Source organism: Trachurus japonicus, chromosome 8, assembly GCF_045865225.1.
Source record: "Trachurus japonicus isolate A0001 chromosome 8, Traja_1.0".
Lineage (NCBI taxonomy): Eukaryota > Metazoa > Chordata > Actinopteri > Carangiformes > Carangidae > Trachurus > Trachurus japonicus.
The window spans coordinates 4125219-4141582 of record NC_140914.1 but is presented as its reverse complement, the minus strand read 5'-3'; the positions used below and the strand labels follow the sequence as shown (position 1 = coordinate 4141582).

Genomic DNA, 16364 nt, shown 5'->3' with positions numbered 1-16364 from the left:
TATTTTGTGCAAAAGCTATTTGTTTTTAGGACCTGCTCAAAATGCAATCTAAATATAGAAACAGCAAAAAAATCTATTTCAATCTAATGTTTTCAGAAGAAAGGATATTTTTTTCACTACAACAGTCAGTGAACTGACCTCAGAGTCTCCAGTCTACAGTCTGGACTCTCCAGAAAACCACTCAGATCCTTTGTTCCTGAAACCAGCAGGTCGTCATAGCTCAGGTCCAGGTGTCTCAGGTGGGAGGGGTTGGACTTCAGAGCTGATCCCAGAGAAGAACAGCTGATCCCTGACAACCTGCAGTCCTTCAATCTGAATAAAGAATAAAAGCAATGAGTTGAGGACAAAGCTCCTTGTTGACAGCGTTCAGTCTTAGTCTTTGTAAACGTTATTATTTGTTGTACAGCCAGAAGAGAATCAGTAAAGCATATATAGAAACAAACAACAATACATACACACATGTACACATTCTCACTATGCTATTTAGTTTGTTCTTGTCTTTCACAGTGAGAGACCCAAACCAGCAAATAAAAGAGAAGGTTAAAACAGACTAAATAAAACAAGAACAAAACACCCTCATATAAAAGGTATCTACATTAAAACTTATCAACTTATGATAAAAGTACATGTACTGATGGGCCTTTGCACAAACTGCGTCTGCGTCTAAAATGTCAGATTACTGTTGATGACGGTACCCAGGTACTTGTACTGTTCAACAATTTCAACCTTCTAGACTTCTTCTTGTTGTCCTTGTGATTCATCAGCAAACTCAATAATATGTCTGTCAGCATGCTGACTTTGACACTCGTGTATATAAAATGAATAAAAGTGGTGAAAGGAACCAGCCCTGAGGGGAACCAGTGGAGGATAAAAGTGCATCAGATAAAAAAACCATTCACCTTCACCCTCTGAGGTCTGTGAGTTAAACAGTCAACTAGCCAGCATACTAAACTATGGCCATGATTGTGTATGCTGGTCAGACATTCAGCTAAAGTATGCAGTTGTATACAATTTAAAGCAGAAGAGAAATCAATAAAAAACAGACATGTTTTTAGCCCAAGGTGTGTGTGTGTGTGTGTGTGTGTGTGTGTGTGTGTGTGTGTGTCAAGATGACCCAGTACCAGGTTAAGTAGGGTCATAATGGCATCATCAACTCCCTTACCTGCTCTATAGACAAGCTGTAATGGGTCAAAGCTGCTCTGGGTTGTGCCCAAGATCTCTGCCTTTATAATCCGCTCAAAAGTCTTCATGACAAGAGTCGAGCAACAGGCCGGAAGTCATTTTGGGTTTTTGGTGTTCTAATCTTGGGCACCAGGACAATAGAGTCCTTCCAAAGATGAGTGAAGTCAATGAAATTGATGATATGTTGTTTTCAAATACTATTCTAGTTCTATACTAGTAGTTATTCTATACTAGTTTCCTGTTATGTTCAAAATCATATTCCAGTGAAAATCAGGGAAGATATCATGTGTAAGGAAATTGAGGTATTGTGGCTTCAGATCAACTTACCCTATATTAAATCAATTCAATTGAGCTGCTGTTATATACGGAAGCCGAGAACGGCCAGGTCCGTATAAATTTTTTTTATTACCGTTTTCTCGTGATAACGACTTATTATTTCGTTATCTCGAGATAACAAAGTCCGTTTTCTCGTGATAACGAATTAATTTATTTCGTTATCTCGAGATAACAAAGACCGTTTTCTCGTGATAACGAAATAATCATAGAATGTGTCGTTGACATGGTTGCCATGGTTGCCAGCAACAGGAGGCTACTGTTCAGCTCGAGCATGGGGCAGTTAACTTTTCTACTCTAGCCTACTCACTGGTGTGATCATTGTCCACACCAGCTGTCAACAATAACTTACCAGTAAGTTACACTTAACGTTAGTTTGTATAACGTCACTGTGCTGGGTTTATTTAAGGGGCTACCGGCCGGTGGTCCCATCTATCCTGTTTCAGCTAAGCTAACGTTAGCTACTGGCTGCTGCTGCTGTCAGAAATCACAACCTTATCTCGAACCATCAGACACCTGTTGCCTGCGACCACTGACATGTAGGCTAATGTTAATTTGGCAAGACAGCAGTGTTCATGAGCTTTATCTGAGCAGCAACTAGCTAACATTACCTTAGCTGAAGCTGCCATAACGTAGTCTACTCTCATGTGTTTATGCTAACCTGTAGCCCCTTAAATAAACCCAGCTCAGTAAACAAACTAACGTTAAGTGTAACTTACCGGGTACTTCATTGTTGACAGCTCCTCAGAGCAGACTAACGTTAGTGGCAGCTCTTGAAGGCTGAAATCAGGATGATGTGATCACATTAATCAGCTCACTGATTTGAGTTCTACACATGGTTCTGGCCAATTATCCCACGAAAAACATCTCTTCTGTTACGTTAGATCTGTAGATGTGTAGTGTTTCCAACAGACTCGCTTTAGTAGCCTCCTGCTAACGAACATACAGCGGCTAACCAGCCCATGGATGTATTATATAAACCGTCTTTGATTATATTAACCCCGTAAACAGAAGCGATTGCACCGGGGAAACATGTTGCTAGGCAACCATGTCAACGACACATTCTATGATTATTTCGTTATCACGAGAAAACGGTCTTTGTTATCTCGAGATAACGAAATAAATTAATTCGTTATCACGAGAAAACGGACTTTGTTATCTCGAGATAACGAAATAATAAGTCGTTATCACGAGAAAACGATAGTAAAAAAAATATTATGGACGTGGCCGTTCTCGGCTTCCGTAGTTATAGGCCACCAAGCTCAAACCATAATTATTTAGAGGTTATGGCTATTCCACAAATGCCTTTTAAAACATCAACTGACCAACGTAACTGATGCAGAGCAGCACGCTTTGCACTGCAATGCCCATACAATAATAGTATCAACAACATGCAGCTTCTTACCACTGCCAATAACCAAACTCAATCAAATCACATTACATACCTGTAATATTATGCGCACATACATGATGATTCATACCTATTGTAAAGATTTAATGTAGGTTTTTGTTGACTTGTCTTATTCATGTCGTGATTGTAAATGTATGTTTAAATGTACTGTTTTCAAATGTGGACCCCAGTAAGACAAGCGGTGCTCTAGAGCACAGCTAATGGGGATCCTCACAAATAAACAAATAAACAAGGGACCCTACAGAGCTGGAGCGATATCTTGAAGATAAAAGTGAAGATGCCAGCCAACTGCTCTGCACAGCTCCCCTGAAGTCTACCCCTAATGTTATCGGGTTCAAGGGCTTTTCCTCTCTTTCACACCTCTGAAAGATTTGCAAACAATGTCCTTATTTATATCTACCGATATATACATCTGGGTAGAGGGAACATTTCTGAATTAAAATAAATGAATGAAAATAAATATTTAGGTGTGATTATAGACTCTAAACCTTCATTTAAAAATCATGTTAAAATGTTATCAAAAAAAATTAAATATCACCTTTGCAACTTTAAGCAAATCAGAGGATCGTTGTCAGAAGCAGCCGCTTTGATGTTTCTGCACTCTATGATTTTTAGTAGTAGTAGTAGGAACTCTCGTTCATACTGGCGTGACTCAGTGAATACACAATAAGGCCAAAAAAGTGTTAAGGTGAGGAGTGAGACTATCCACCCTTGTTAAGTCATTTTTGGAAAATCAGTCCCGCAAAACATTATAGCATGAGTTTAAAATGATACTATGACTGCTATCACTTGCTTCTCTCTGGACTCATCTCAACTGTTTTCTCTCTTCATCTTCTTGACAAAAATCCTCACACATAAATCCTGATGTGTATAAACCAATTACAAAACTGAAGCTTCAAACAACTAAAACAGCTCCAGTCAGTGAACTCACCTGAGAGTCTCCAGTCTACAGTTTGGACTCTCCAGTCCAGCACACAGAAGCTCCACTGATGACTCCAGGTGGTTGTCACTCAGGTCCAGGTGTCTCAGGTGGGAGGGGCTGGACTTCAGAGCTGAGGCAATGACTTCACAGTGAATCTCTGAGAGTTGACAACCACCGAATCTGTGATTAGAGAAGAAACAATATGTAAAATCTGACAATTTGTACTAAACACACTCGTCATCATGTGATCAAAATCCATTCAGATTCAGATCCACCTCCTCTTGAATCATCCAACATCCATTCATCAAAGTCAAGATGGATTTTTAATCCAGATTCCTGCGGCCGACACAGGTAGATGTGGTCAGGTGAGCTCAGGTGTAGAGCTGCAGGTGTCACCTGAATACTGAAGCAGAGAACGTCCACGTCCATATATTTTTTCTTATTACCATTTTCTTGTGATAACGACTTATTATTTTGTTATCTCGAGACAACCGAGTCCATTTTCTCATGATAACGAAATAATCATAGAATGTGTTGACATAGTTGCCTAGCAATAGGGTTCACCGGTGGAATCGCTTCTGCTTACAGGGAGGTAACATTAGCAGTTGGTTAGCTGCTGCATGTCCGTAGCAGGAGGTCAATAAAGCTCTGTTGAAAACACTACACATCTACAGATATGACGTAACAGAAGAGTTGTTTTCGAAATAATAAGTTGAAAATGGTAATAATACGGGGGACACATTAGACACATCAGATTACATGGAGCCCTCTCCTCTCCACATATTTTGAACTGTCATTATCATTACCTGTTGCAACTTGTAGTTTGGCCTTAGTGTCTTGCACTCTCTCTGTGTTTCCACAGATCTCCATCCCTTTGCACCAACCACCGCCTGCATCAACGCCTTTCCCCTGCATGGCCTTGTTTCCCCGCTGTGTAAATTGGCCTGCCCCCCCTTCTCCCGAACCAGTCTACCATCTAGGGATGGGTACCTTTCACATTTAAATCATTATGGTACTGAATTGGTACCTGGAAACTGGTACTGGTACACAACGGCACCTATTTTCAATCCTTTTTGTGTGTATGTGTGGTAATTAAAGTTATTTTGTCTATTAAAAAAAATAGTCAATATTCTGAATTTTGAATACTTATTTCTCAACAACATCACAACTCCTCAGCCTTTTAAAAGTATTTTATGTTTTAGGGATGAGAAATAATTTTCGAATAGTCATTCAATGAAATTTAATAGTTATGATTTCATTTGGCGACAAGTTCATGATTTCATTTGGCGACTTTTAGGACAGTCAATAGCGACTTTCCTTACAGAGGAGTTGGCAACACTGTCTGATCCCCCAGACCCGGCTCATTTTGGTCAATGGGAAAGGAGTCAAATGCTGATTGTTAGCGGGAAAATGTTTGTGGGAAAGCGGCTTTTGTCTGGAGAAACATCAAACTGAGACTAATAAGAATCATTTAACACTGTGTGTGTGTGTGTGTGTGTGTGTGTGTGTGTGTGTGTGTGTGTGTGTGTGTGTGTGTGTGTGTGTGTGTGTGTGTGTGTGTGTGTGTGTGTAACTAATTGATGGTGTTACTGATCATGTCTGGACTCACTCAGCCTTCCTGCAGTTCCTCACAGCTGGGATCAGTCTCAGTCGTCCCTCTGGTGATGTCTTGTACTTTTTCAGGTCCAACTCGTCCAGAACCTGCTCTGACATCTGCAGCATGTAGGCCAGAGCTGAACACTGGATCTCAGAGAGTTTCTTCTCTGATCTGTTCTCTGACTTCAGGAACTGTTGGATCTCCTGATGAACTGACTGGTCCTTCATCTCCGTCAGACAGTGGAAGATGTTGATGCTTCTGTCTGGAGGGATGTAATCACTGTCATCACTGTCATCACTGTCATCTCTGTCATCAAAGTTCATCTCCTTGAGGTTGTTGATGGTTCTCTGGATGGTTCCTGGACTGTTGTCTGTCTGACCCAGCAGACCTCCTAACAGTCTCTGGTTGGACTCCAGAGAGAGGCCATGAAGGAAGCGAACAAACAGGTCCAGGTGACCGTTTCTACTGCCGAGGGATTTCTGCATGGCTCTCTGCAGGAACTCATCCGGGGTTAAATCTCTACCATTATCAGAAAATTGTCTTTCTTCTTCTTCTTTTTCTTCTTCTTCTTCTTCTTCTTCTTCTTCTTCTTCTTTTTCTTCTTCTTCTTCTTCTTCTTCTTCTTCTTCTTCTTCTTCTTCTTCTTCTTCACTGTAGTCAAGTTCCTCGTCTTGTTCTCCCAGGAAGTTCTCCAGGACCCTTCTTTTCCTGTTGGTGAAACAGTGGAACATGTAGACTGCAGCCAGAAACTCCTGAACACTCAGATGAACAAAGCAGTAGACTGTTTTCTGGAAGATCACACTCTCTCTTTTGAAGATCTCAGTACAGAGTCCTGAGTTCACCAAGGCCTCTGTGACATCCAGACCACACTGCTCCAGGTCTTCTTGGTAGAACATGATGTTTCCTTCCTCCAGCTGTTCAAACGCCAGCCTCCCCAGCTTCAGAAGAACTTCCCTGTCGGCCTCCGTCAGCTCCTGTGGACTCGTCTCATGTCCTTCACCGTACTTGTTCTTCTTCCTCTTTGTCTGGACCAGCAGGAAGTGTGAGAACAGGTCCGTCGTGGTCTTGGGCAGCTCTCCTCTCTGGTCTGTGGTCAACATGTGCTCCAGAACTGTAGCACTGATCCAGCAGAAGACTGGGACTTGACACATGATGTGGAGGCTCCTGGACGTCTTGATGTGTGAGATGATTCTTCTGGACAGATCTTCATCACTGGACCTCCTCCTGAAGTACTCCTCCATCTGGGCGTCAGTGAAGCCTCGGACCTCTGTTACCCTGTCGACACATGTAGGAGGGATCTGATTGGCTGCTGCAGGCCTGGAGGTGATCCAGACCAGAGCCGAGGGAAGCAGATTCCCCCGGATGAGGTTTGTCAGCAGCACGTTGACTGATGACGTCTGTGTGACATCAGACACAACCTCCCTGTTGTTGAAGTCCAGTGGCAGTCGGCTTTCATCCAGGCCGTCAAAGATGAAGAGAAGTTTACAGACAGCCAGCTGCTCTGCTGTGACCTTCTGTAATGTTGGATGGAAAACATGGAGCAGCCTGAGAAGACTCAACCGCTGATCTCTGATCAGGTTCAGCTCCCTGAACGAAAGCAGAACCAGCAGACTGACATCTTGGTTCTCCAAGCCCTCGGCCCAGTCCAGAGTGAACTTCTGCACCGAGAAGGTTTTTCCAACGCCAGCGACGCCATTGGTCAGAACCACTCTGATGGGTCTCTGTTGGACAGGTGAGACCGTAGAGACGTCCTCTCTCTGTTGGACAGGTGAAACCGTAGAGACGTCCTCTCTCTGTTGGACGGGTGAGACCGTAGAGACGTCTTCTCTCTGTTGGACAGGTGAGACCGTAGAGACGTCCTCTCTCTGTTGGACGGGTGAGACCGTAGAGACGTCTTCTCTCTGTTGGACGGGTGAGACCGTAGAGACGTCCTCTCTCTGTTGGACGGGTGAGACCGTAGAGACGTCCTCTCTCTGTTGGACGGGTGAGACCGTAGAGACGTCCTCTCTCTGTTGGACAGGTGAGACCGTAGAGACGTCCTCTCTCTGTTGGACAGGTGAGACTGTAGAGACGTCCTCTCTCTGTTGGACAGGTAAGTCTTTAAAGATGTCGTTGCACTTGATTGTAGTCTCATGGAGGGTCTTCTTCTTGGACGTTGTCTCCAGCTGTCTCACCTCATGTTGGGTATTAACCTCTTCACTCTGTCCCTCTGTGATGTAGAGCTCAGTGTAGATCCTGTTGAGGAGGGTTCCACTTCCTGTTCCACTTCCTGTTCCCTCAGTTCCTTCAGTCACTCGTTCACATCTGCTCCTCAGACTGATCTTATGTTGATCTAAAACCTCCTGCAGACCACGATCTGCTGAGAGACAAGAGACAGAGTCAGACTGAAGACAGAGAGTCTGACAATCTGATCAGATTATTTTCATCAACTACAGAAAAACTACAGACAACAAAGAGAAGGTTTGAATCAGCATCTTAAATGTCAGTGCTGTGTGATGGAACAATGACTCTGGAGAAAACAACAGGTCCTGGTTTCACTAATGACCACATCAGCAGACAGATGTTCAGTTTCACTTTGTCCATAGCTGCTCTGACTGGCTGTCTGCAGCTCACCTCTGGTTCTGGGTCTTTGTCCACACTGGGGACAGGAGGGGGGTCCTGAAGAACCAGACTGGTCCCAGTCTGAGGTGAAGCACTGTCTGCAGAACCGGTGTCCACAGCTGGTGGAGACTGGATCCTTCAGGACGTCCTGACAGAGACCACAGCAGGACAGCTGCTGGTCCACAGAGACACCACTCCTCTTCCTCCTGTCAAGACATTTCTGCATTTAGAGATGACATCATCCAGGTCAGAGGTCAGTAGGTCAATCTACAGACCCCGGATGTTAATAACAGCTAACCCCGGACTCAGAGGGGAATAGCACTAGCATATCATTATAAAATATTGGTGAAATGAACGAGTTTTGCGGCAGATAATGTCTTACTTAGAAGCTGCATTGCACCGCCCCGTGTATTTGCATTATATCCTGCGAAGCCTGCGAAGCTAGTTCAGGCAGACAACTCAAGCCGCGCCCATCCTGATCAGCTGATCAGTCACATGCTCTCCTCGCCCAAATAGGGCGGGTTATTTAAATCCCCATCTTATCTGCTCATCCCTGGCTATGCTTCTGCTTCTACTCTGCTGCTGCTCTGCCTTTCACTACTGCTGCTGCTGCTGCTGCCTTGCTGCCCATGAGGTTTTGCAAACCCACCTCCTCCCCAGCATCCACCTGTGGGCTCTGTCTCTTGATTCCCTATGGGGGGGTCCGCTTTATTCCCTGTAATGTCTGGCAAAGCAGATCATTCAAGGAACAAATATGAGACAGAGCCTGACGCCAAACCTGCTGCAGCCATGCTCAAGTATATGCTATCCATGCTGTGCTTCAGCTTGCTATGCTTACGCTCAATAAATGATTTCTTCTCATTCCAGAGTTGTCTGATTGAAATGGATATAAAGGGCTCTCGGCTGGAGCTAATTTTGTCGGAACGACTTGTAATGACACCACAGTTATCTGGGTTAGTAAATGATCGTATTTTATGCTAAAAATAAGGTCCAGATTGTAAAAAAAACGGTCGACCTGCGTTTAAAAAACCCGCGTCGACCCGCTAATTTTAGTGGGAAAACGGCTTAGGATTCGAGTTTGCATAATATCACCCCTACCTGGTACCAGTAGAGGGGGTGGGGCAAGCAGTGGTTCATTTGCATTTAAAGGGACAGACACTGAAACCAGTCATTCTGAACAGGGCTGGTTTGAGAGGATGAAAAGAGCTGTTATGTTTGATCCTTGGGGTGACCAAAGCATGTCACAGATAATGTCTTTAAGACCTATAACTATTATTAATTATTATTAATTTGTGGAAAAGGGGCAGAATATGTCTCCTTTAAAGTGTCTCCTCCAACATGGAGACACTGTGTCTCCTCTCTGTCCTTCTGTCCACTGACAGCTCTACAGACAGGTGGAGCTCACACAGGTGTTGACATGAGATCAGCTGATTGTGGGCGTATCTATGGAAACTGTGGAGGTGGAGACGGGGCTGGTGTTGGTGCAGCAAAGTTCACACTGACTGAGGCTGATGACACAGGAACATGAGGATGCTGTGCTTCAACAGTCTGATGTTTCTGTCTCTGAGGTTTGTTGTGAACCTTCAGACTCCGATGGATCTGGTTCTTGGTTTCTCTCTGTTTCCTTCACATGAGTCTAATGACTGAATCATCTTCAGCTCAGTTTACAGTAGAAACCGTCTCTTACCGTAACTCTGGAGGTCCAGGTCTAGGTACAGGACTAGGTACAGGACTAGGACTGAAGTCTGGATTAAGCTCTCTGGACAGGTCACTCTTCATGGACAGACAGATGGATCCTGGAGACTCTGCTCTCAGTCTGAGCTTTTGACCTCTGCAAACACAAACATGTTTTTATTCACACATTTTTGTGGCATTTTTTACTTTATTTGATAGGATAGTGTAGAGAGACTGGGGGAATGTGCTAAAGATCGCCTCAGAGTCAATCAGAGGCAATAAGCAGTTCAGGCATATGCCAACACGGGACGTGCACTCAACCACCTAGCAGCCTGATCTTTGATCAGTTCTCTAAACACAGATGCACTGTGGGAAGTCTACACAGTGACGTCAGAGTACAGCAGCACCACACACTGTAGTGAAGTGTCAGTCTCAACACTTTGTGTGTCTCTCAGCTCTGAGCTGAGCTGGTTCATGTTTAAAGAGACTCAGTCATTTCCTCAAACAGCTGCTCACTCTAGTTTCTATCAAACCAACAGGAGGAAACAAACATCTGTCAGGGACTATTTTCAGCAGCGGATTGATCCACATTTGGTGCTGTAGTGAGTATGTGGGGCAGCAGGACGGTGTCTAAATAAACTACAGTGTGTGTTGATGTCCCCCAGTGACACAGTGTGGTTCACGGATGTGTTTTAATGTGGAGCTCTATGGCTCAGAGGAGGACCTCTCAGCCTGGGACACGTTGGACTGACTCTGCATCTGATTTATAGGAACAATAAGGACAAAGATGGAAAATCACCAGACTCAGGATTCAACCTTCACTGACTCCATTTACTGCATTTAGTCCCTTAGCTGAAGAATCTTGTTTCCTGACTTAATAGACATCATCTCTGTGAACAAATCCAGATGCTGCTGCTCAGACAGTGTCTACAGTGAAGCTCTGACATGTGAAACTCATCATTCAGGCTGTAAAATGATCCTGCAAACTGCTGTAAACTCTGTTAGAAACCAGCTCATCAACGTTCACCAAACCACCTGGAATCAGCCACGTCTTTAAAGCTCATGTTGATCAGCTGCAGGAAGAACATGGAGGAGGAACAAGTCCAGATGTTCTTTCATCAGATCAGTTCAGAAGAAACATGAAGAGACCTGAGCAGTTAGTATGAAGACACTGATCAACCACGAGAACCAGTTCCTGTTGACTCACAGTCACTGAGCCTGTCCCATTCCTCCACACTTGGCTCAGTGCGCTTGGTTACACACACACTTTGGTGACGTTTTGCCAGCGGAACGTATATTTGCATATAGTGTGCAAGCATGGATTAAGTGGCCAAGCGTGTGGGGGGAGATTTAAAAGCAATCTGGACACACTTGACAAGTGCAGCCTGTGCCGTTTCGCACACTAGCACAACTACGACACAAACACACACACATGCACTCACACACACACACAGCACAGCAACAGTTGTAATAAACAGTGCTGCTGGATCACAGTCTCATCTACTCCTAAAGTGTCTCTATGCGCAAGATTCAGATCATAAATGTATAAGCCCAACTCTGTAAGTAAATAAAACAAACAAGAAAAACGGGGAAAAAAAGCATGATGTCATATAAAATATGACATTAAAAAGTCATAATTATGAGATAGAAAGTTAATTTCATCTTATTGAAATTAATTTAATCGCATTTCCTAACGTGGCTTGTTGCTCCCGGTGACGGCGGATTTCACCGTGGTGCATTGTGGGATTTATACTTGGCCAAATACCGCTCGGATGCGGTCTTACCGTCAGTGTGGGTAAAGTGAAAATCAAGCGCGCTGCACTTTCGGTCGTTGGAGAAATGGGACACACTGAGCACTGACACTAAGTCCATGAACGCACACGCCAAGTGTGTAAGTGTGATCGAGTGTGAATATTGGGACACGCCCAGTGAGCTGCAGGACCTCAACACTGGTAAAGAGGCTGGAGCAGGTCACACTTACTGGGAGTCTGACGCTCCAGGTCCAAGACTGAAGTTTGGAAAATCAAATATGGACCGGTCACTCTTCACAGACCAGCAGGAGGGTCCAGGTCCAGGTCCAGGTCCAGGTCCAGGTTCAGGACTGAAGAATAGAGGATCTCCTTTGGACCGGTCACTCTTCAGAGACGGAGAGATGGGTCCTTGAGACTCTGGTCCGTCCTCCTCTTCCTCCACATTAACACTCATCTTCAGGACTTCAGTCAGTCTGAGAGGGAAACCAGAAACACTGATCAACACTGACGTTAGCTTCAGATTCAGCAGTTAAGGGGAAAGTAAGTTAAGGGAAAATTAAATCAGCAGCTGAGCTCTGAATCCTCTGTTTATTTCACTCCTTAACTGTGTTTCATTTTGTGTTGAGTGTAAAACACTTTTCCAGAGAAGATAACCAGTCTTTAAAACAATGAAACCTGTTTTTTGTTTTCTTTGTGGAAAATACAAAAAACAGACACCATGTTTTTCTGCATCTAGACCACATCGGACCAAGTTCACAGTAGATCTGGTTCTTATCAAAAACCACAAAACTAAATCTGGTCTGATGTGGACCAGGTAATGTGAAAATTGTGCTCTAATGTCACAAATCCAATAAAAGTCATCACTAATCATAAACTGTGATAGATTTTTTTTTATCTTCTCTGGATCTCAATTAAAATTACTTGTAAAACTGCGTGTTTTAAATAGAGATAATGTTTTGTCAGCCCAATCATTGATTGCTTGATTGATTGATTGATTGATTGATTGATTGTTTGATTGTGTGATCGATTGTATTTATTATTTTTTGAAAAATATTTTTATTGCATTTTTTTAAAAACACAAAACACACAGAACTGCTCAGACATGACAGAAATGAGGGGGGGAAGCAGGGTACAGTAAATAGAAAAATGTTATGGAAATGACAGTAGGCACATTTTCTGACCAGCCCCCTCCCTATCAATCTCCTGCAGCAAGACAAGGCAGTATCCAGATGACAATCAATACAGAGCATACAAACATAACAAGGCCAGAAGGTGTTTGTTAGAAAGTGATCAACAAAGTTATGAAAACAGGCTAGGCTGATTTGGGAAATCCACGAAGCAAGGAGGATGACAGCGTGGGCCCGATATGCTGCAAGTAAGGGTCCAGACCCTATAGAAAGCATCTATTTTGGAGTGAAGCATACATATAATGTATTCACTAGGAATGCAGTCCATAACGATGTTGTGCCATGATTTTTTTGTTGGAGCAGCATTCTTGATCCAGATGAGTAGAATGTTCTTTGTATTTATTATTTTTAATATTATATTGTTTTCTTTTGTTATGTAGCCTATTAACGAATCATGTAATAGTCAGGCCCCACCCAGTAAGAATAACTGCAGCTAATGGGGATCCTTAAATTAATAAACGAATAAACTTTTATTTTTAAAGTCAAATAAAACACGCAGTTTTCACATTAAGAGGTTAAATAAACATAGGGTTCAGAGCTCAGCTGTCTGACTTAAGTTTCCTTCACTTTTTCTTTTTCTTCTTTAAAAAAAAAAATAGGCCTACCTGCTGCCTTCAGTAGCCTAGTGGGTGGCGTGTGGGTCGGGCTATGACATCATCGTTTCACAAATGCTCCGTTGTGGTTGTATAGCCTACGCCGTTTCTATGTGGACAAACGCAGTGATGATGAAAAGAATAAAAGGAGACGAAGGAGAAGAAAAACATTTGCAGACACTCCTAAACCCTGTGGAAAATAGGAAGTCCTCCTGCTGTCCCCTGTGTGGACACAAGTTCACTCTGACTCTTCCCTCCACACTTCACAGGGACTGAGACTCAGAGACTTTAACGGTGAATAATAATAATAATGTTGTTTAACACTCACCTAACGCAGCGTCACTCTCCTTCATCTCCTTCTTAAAATGGCGTTTGAACTGAATCTACTTTCACTTTCTATCTCCTCCCTCTGGGTGTTTACAGGAAACAGCTGAAACTGTAGGCTGCTGACAAGGAAAACGAATTAAAAAAAAAAACAGGATCAGGTTTTACTTTATATAAGTGTTGAAAGATAGGCTACTGTTGAGTTACACTTTGCTGATTTTCAGAATAAACAATAAATCTTTACAGTAAAATGTTTTGCAGTTCCTCACTCTGACCACAGGGTGACAGTGAAGTCCTACCCCAGCAAACAACATTTGTCTCTTCTCTGTCTGGGCTATAGGGTTATAACTTAATATATAATAGTAATACAGAGAGACACCAGTCAGTACTGTAGAGCTGAGATCTGTTAGTTTACCGTCAGTCAGCAACAATTTTCATAACTTGAGCAGTTTTTACTTAAAAATCAAGTGGTTCAGTGTGATGTTTCATCATTTCTGCCATTTCTAATCAACCGATTATGCTACAAAAGAAAATAAATATCAGATGTGTTAATAATGAAAAATAACTGTTGTTTGCAGCCTCAAAGGTCTTACATGATGGTTTAATTTGATGAGCTTGTTATGAACCAAAATGACAAAGAGACCTTACAACCAGATTTGCTCTGTAATACTCTGGTCTGAAGATGGAGCATACAATTATTTTAATTAGGCTACATAAACCCACACAATAAGGAGTAATAGTGATAGTAGTGGTACACAATTTGGCCCTTTGGATCAAATACTCTCTTTTCTGTATAAAGAGAAAACAAGAATGTGTGGAAGACAATTGGTGTATGTCAAACTGAACTTTACTGTTATCAAGAGACATAGCCTAGTTTATTTGGCCAAATTTTTCTCATGAAATCTGAAACTACAGGTGCATAAACTAGAATATCATAGAAAAGGCCATTTCCAGTCCTTTCCAGTCAAATATTTGAGTGCATTTTTCAGAATATTAAAAATGCTGTTTTTTTATTATTTTTTTTCCTAAGCTATTATTGTTACAATTAAAAAAAATTAATTAAATAAAGACATAAAATGTTTCATTCTGCGTGCAGTGGATCTATATATAATGTGTTAGTTTTACTTCTTGAATTGAATCAATGATATAAACTTTTCCATGATATAATTTATTAAGATGCACCTGTAGGCTTGGCTATTAAGATGTGTAGGCTACTTATTCCAAATAAAGCTATGTAAAAAGAAAAAAAAAAGAAAAATTAACTAGATTAATTGTGCCTGTGTTTAGGATTCTTTTTCTTTTTCTAAATCCATTCATGTCATAGTGTGTCCCCCTCACTGCCATGATGACTTGGCGCTCTCTCTGACCGAGACGCTTATCAGAGAGATGCCCTTTACTAAATGAGCTGACGAACACTGGTAAGAGATCCGATGTAGGCTATAGGTCGTAAATTAGTGATTTATCTCCTCAGAGCACTGTCTAATAAGTCTCTTATAGGAATCTCTTGTGTATTATTTTGGATGAGAGGAGCTGCTTCACTGTGTGTGGGCTGAGCTCTGTGTGAACTCTGGTAAACTGGTCACTACATGCTAAGAGGCTAGTTAGCTTGTTATTAGCTTGTTGTGAAAATGCCTTTATTGAGGTACTTTCCTAAAACCAGTCGGAATGACGGAAATGTTTTCTAATGTTTAACCCGCTGTGGTTCTATCTGTATCATTGTGAATTGTGTAAAAATGACTTTAATAAAGAGATCACTGGCTACGTTAGCGCGATGCTAACGCTAGTCGCGGGTGGCGCCAACTCAGGGATTATGCTGCGTTCGAGACAACTAGTCGGAACTCGGAGTTTTCTGACTTCCTACTTGGAAAAGGTGCAATCGATCCTAACGCCAGTAGCTACGCCACCTCATGTCAGAGCTCCCACTCGGGAAAAGTCGGAGGAAAAACCAAAATCTACCTCGACTTCTCTGAGAATCAGTTGTCTGTCTTAAAAAAAAAAAAAAAAAAGTTTTTGTGCCCTTTGTAATGTAATGCCTGCGTTTTCAACTGGGAGATTCTCTGAAGTCCGAGTTTTATCGAACGCAGCATCACTTTCAGTCGTCAATGTTGGTCAGTGTAACAGGGCACTATCACCACAGTAGTTAGTGAGGGAAATAAATAGAGATGGTACATGATATATTTTTCTGTTGACATGATGCCAGGGTGTGATAATAATTGTTCTCTGATGATTGTGATGCACCCAATGTGATTTACTTCATTGTAGTTGTGTAAACACTCATGTTGGTCAAAAAAGTAATTTAATACAGTTCATTTACAGTTAAAAGAACAGAAACTAGAGATATGCTACAGTTAAAAATTAATAAATAAATATTGATTAAAAGAGCTGTTGTAGCTGCCATAAACAAAGATAAAGTCCATGTCAAAATGTAAGTTCATGATGGATCATTATGTCATGGTAAAGTACTTATACTGTAAATGTATACAGGGTCATTTACAATGATTGGAACACTGTATATCCTGCATCTGAGTACATCATGGAAGATATTCAGAGTAAAAGTAGTGTGAGGTCATGTGATCAACAGAGATATGGCAGTAACTGAGTGTAGATTGTTTTTTTGTTTTTTTTGCCAGATAAGGAATTGATCATTCAGACTCTGAACCCTGGGATCGACTATGGATGGAAAGGGAGCATGGTGTGGCCAGTCGTGGGATCCACTTCGGAGAACGACGGACCACCGACTCACTACACTCTCTGACACAGATAAGAACATAACAACACAAAATCTACCC

General features: G+C 42.3%; 1 protein-coding gene across 1 annotated transcript in view; it reads right to left on the bottom strand.

Moving 5' to 3' along the window:
* LOC146982373 (NACHT, LRR and PYD domains-containing protein 12-like) overlaps window positions 1-16364 on the bottom strand; it is a 50450-nt gene that overhangs the window by 7978 nt on the left and 26108 nt on the right. Inside the window, exons 2-6 of the mRNA XM_085783344.1 lie at window positions 8020-8252; window positions 7538-7804; window positions 5458-7177; window positions 3858-4028; window positions 139-312 (exon numbers count right to left, since the gene is read on the bottom strand). Of these exons, the coding sequence (XP_085639470.1) occupies window positions 139-312; window positions 3858-4028; window positions 5458-7177; window positions 7538-7804; window positions 8020-8252 (2565 nt within the window). The remainder of the gene's footprint in view (window positions 1-138; window positions 313-3857; window positions 4029-5457; window positions 7178-7537; window positions 7805-8019; window positions 8253-16364) is intronic.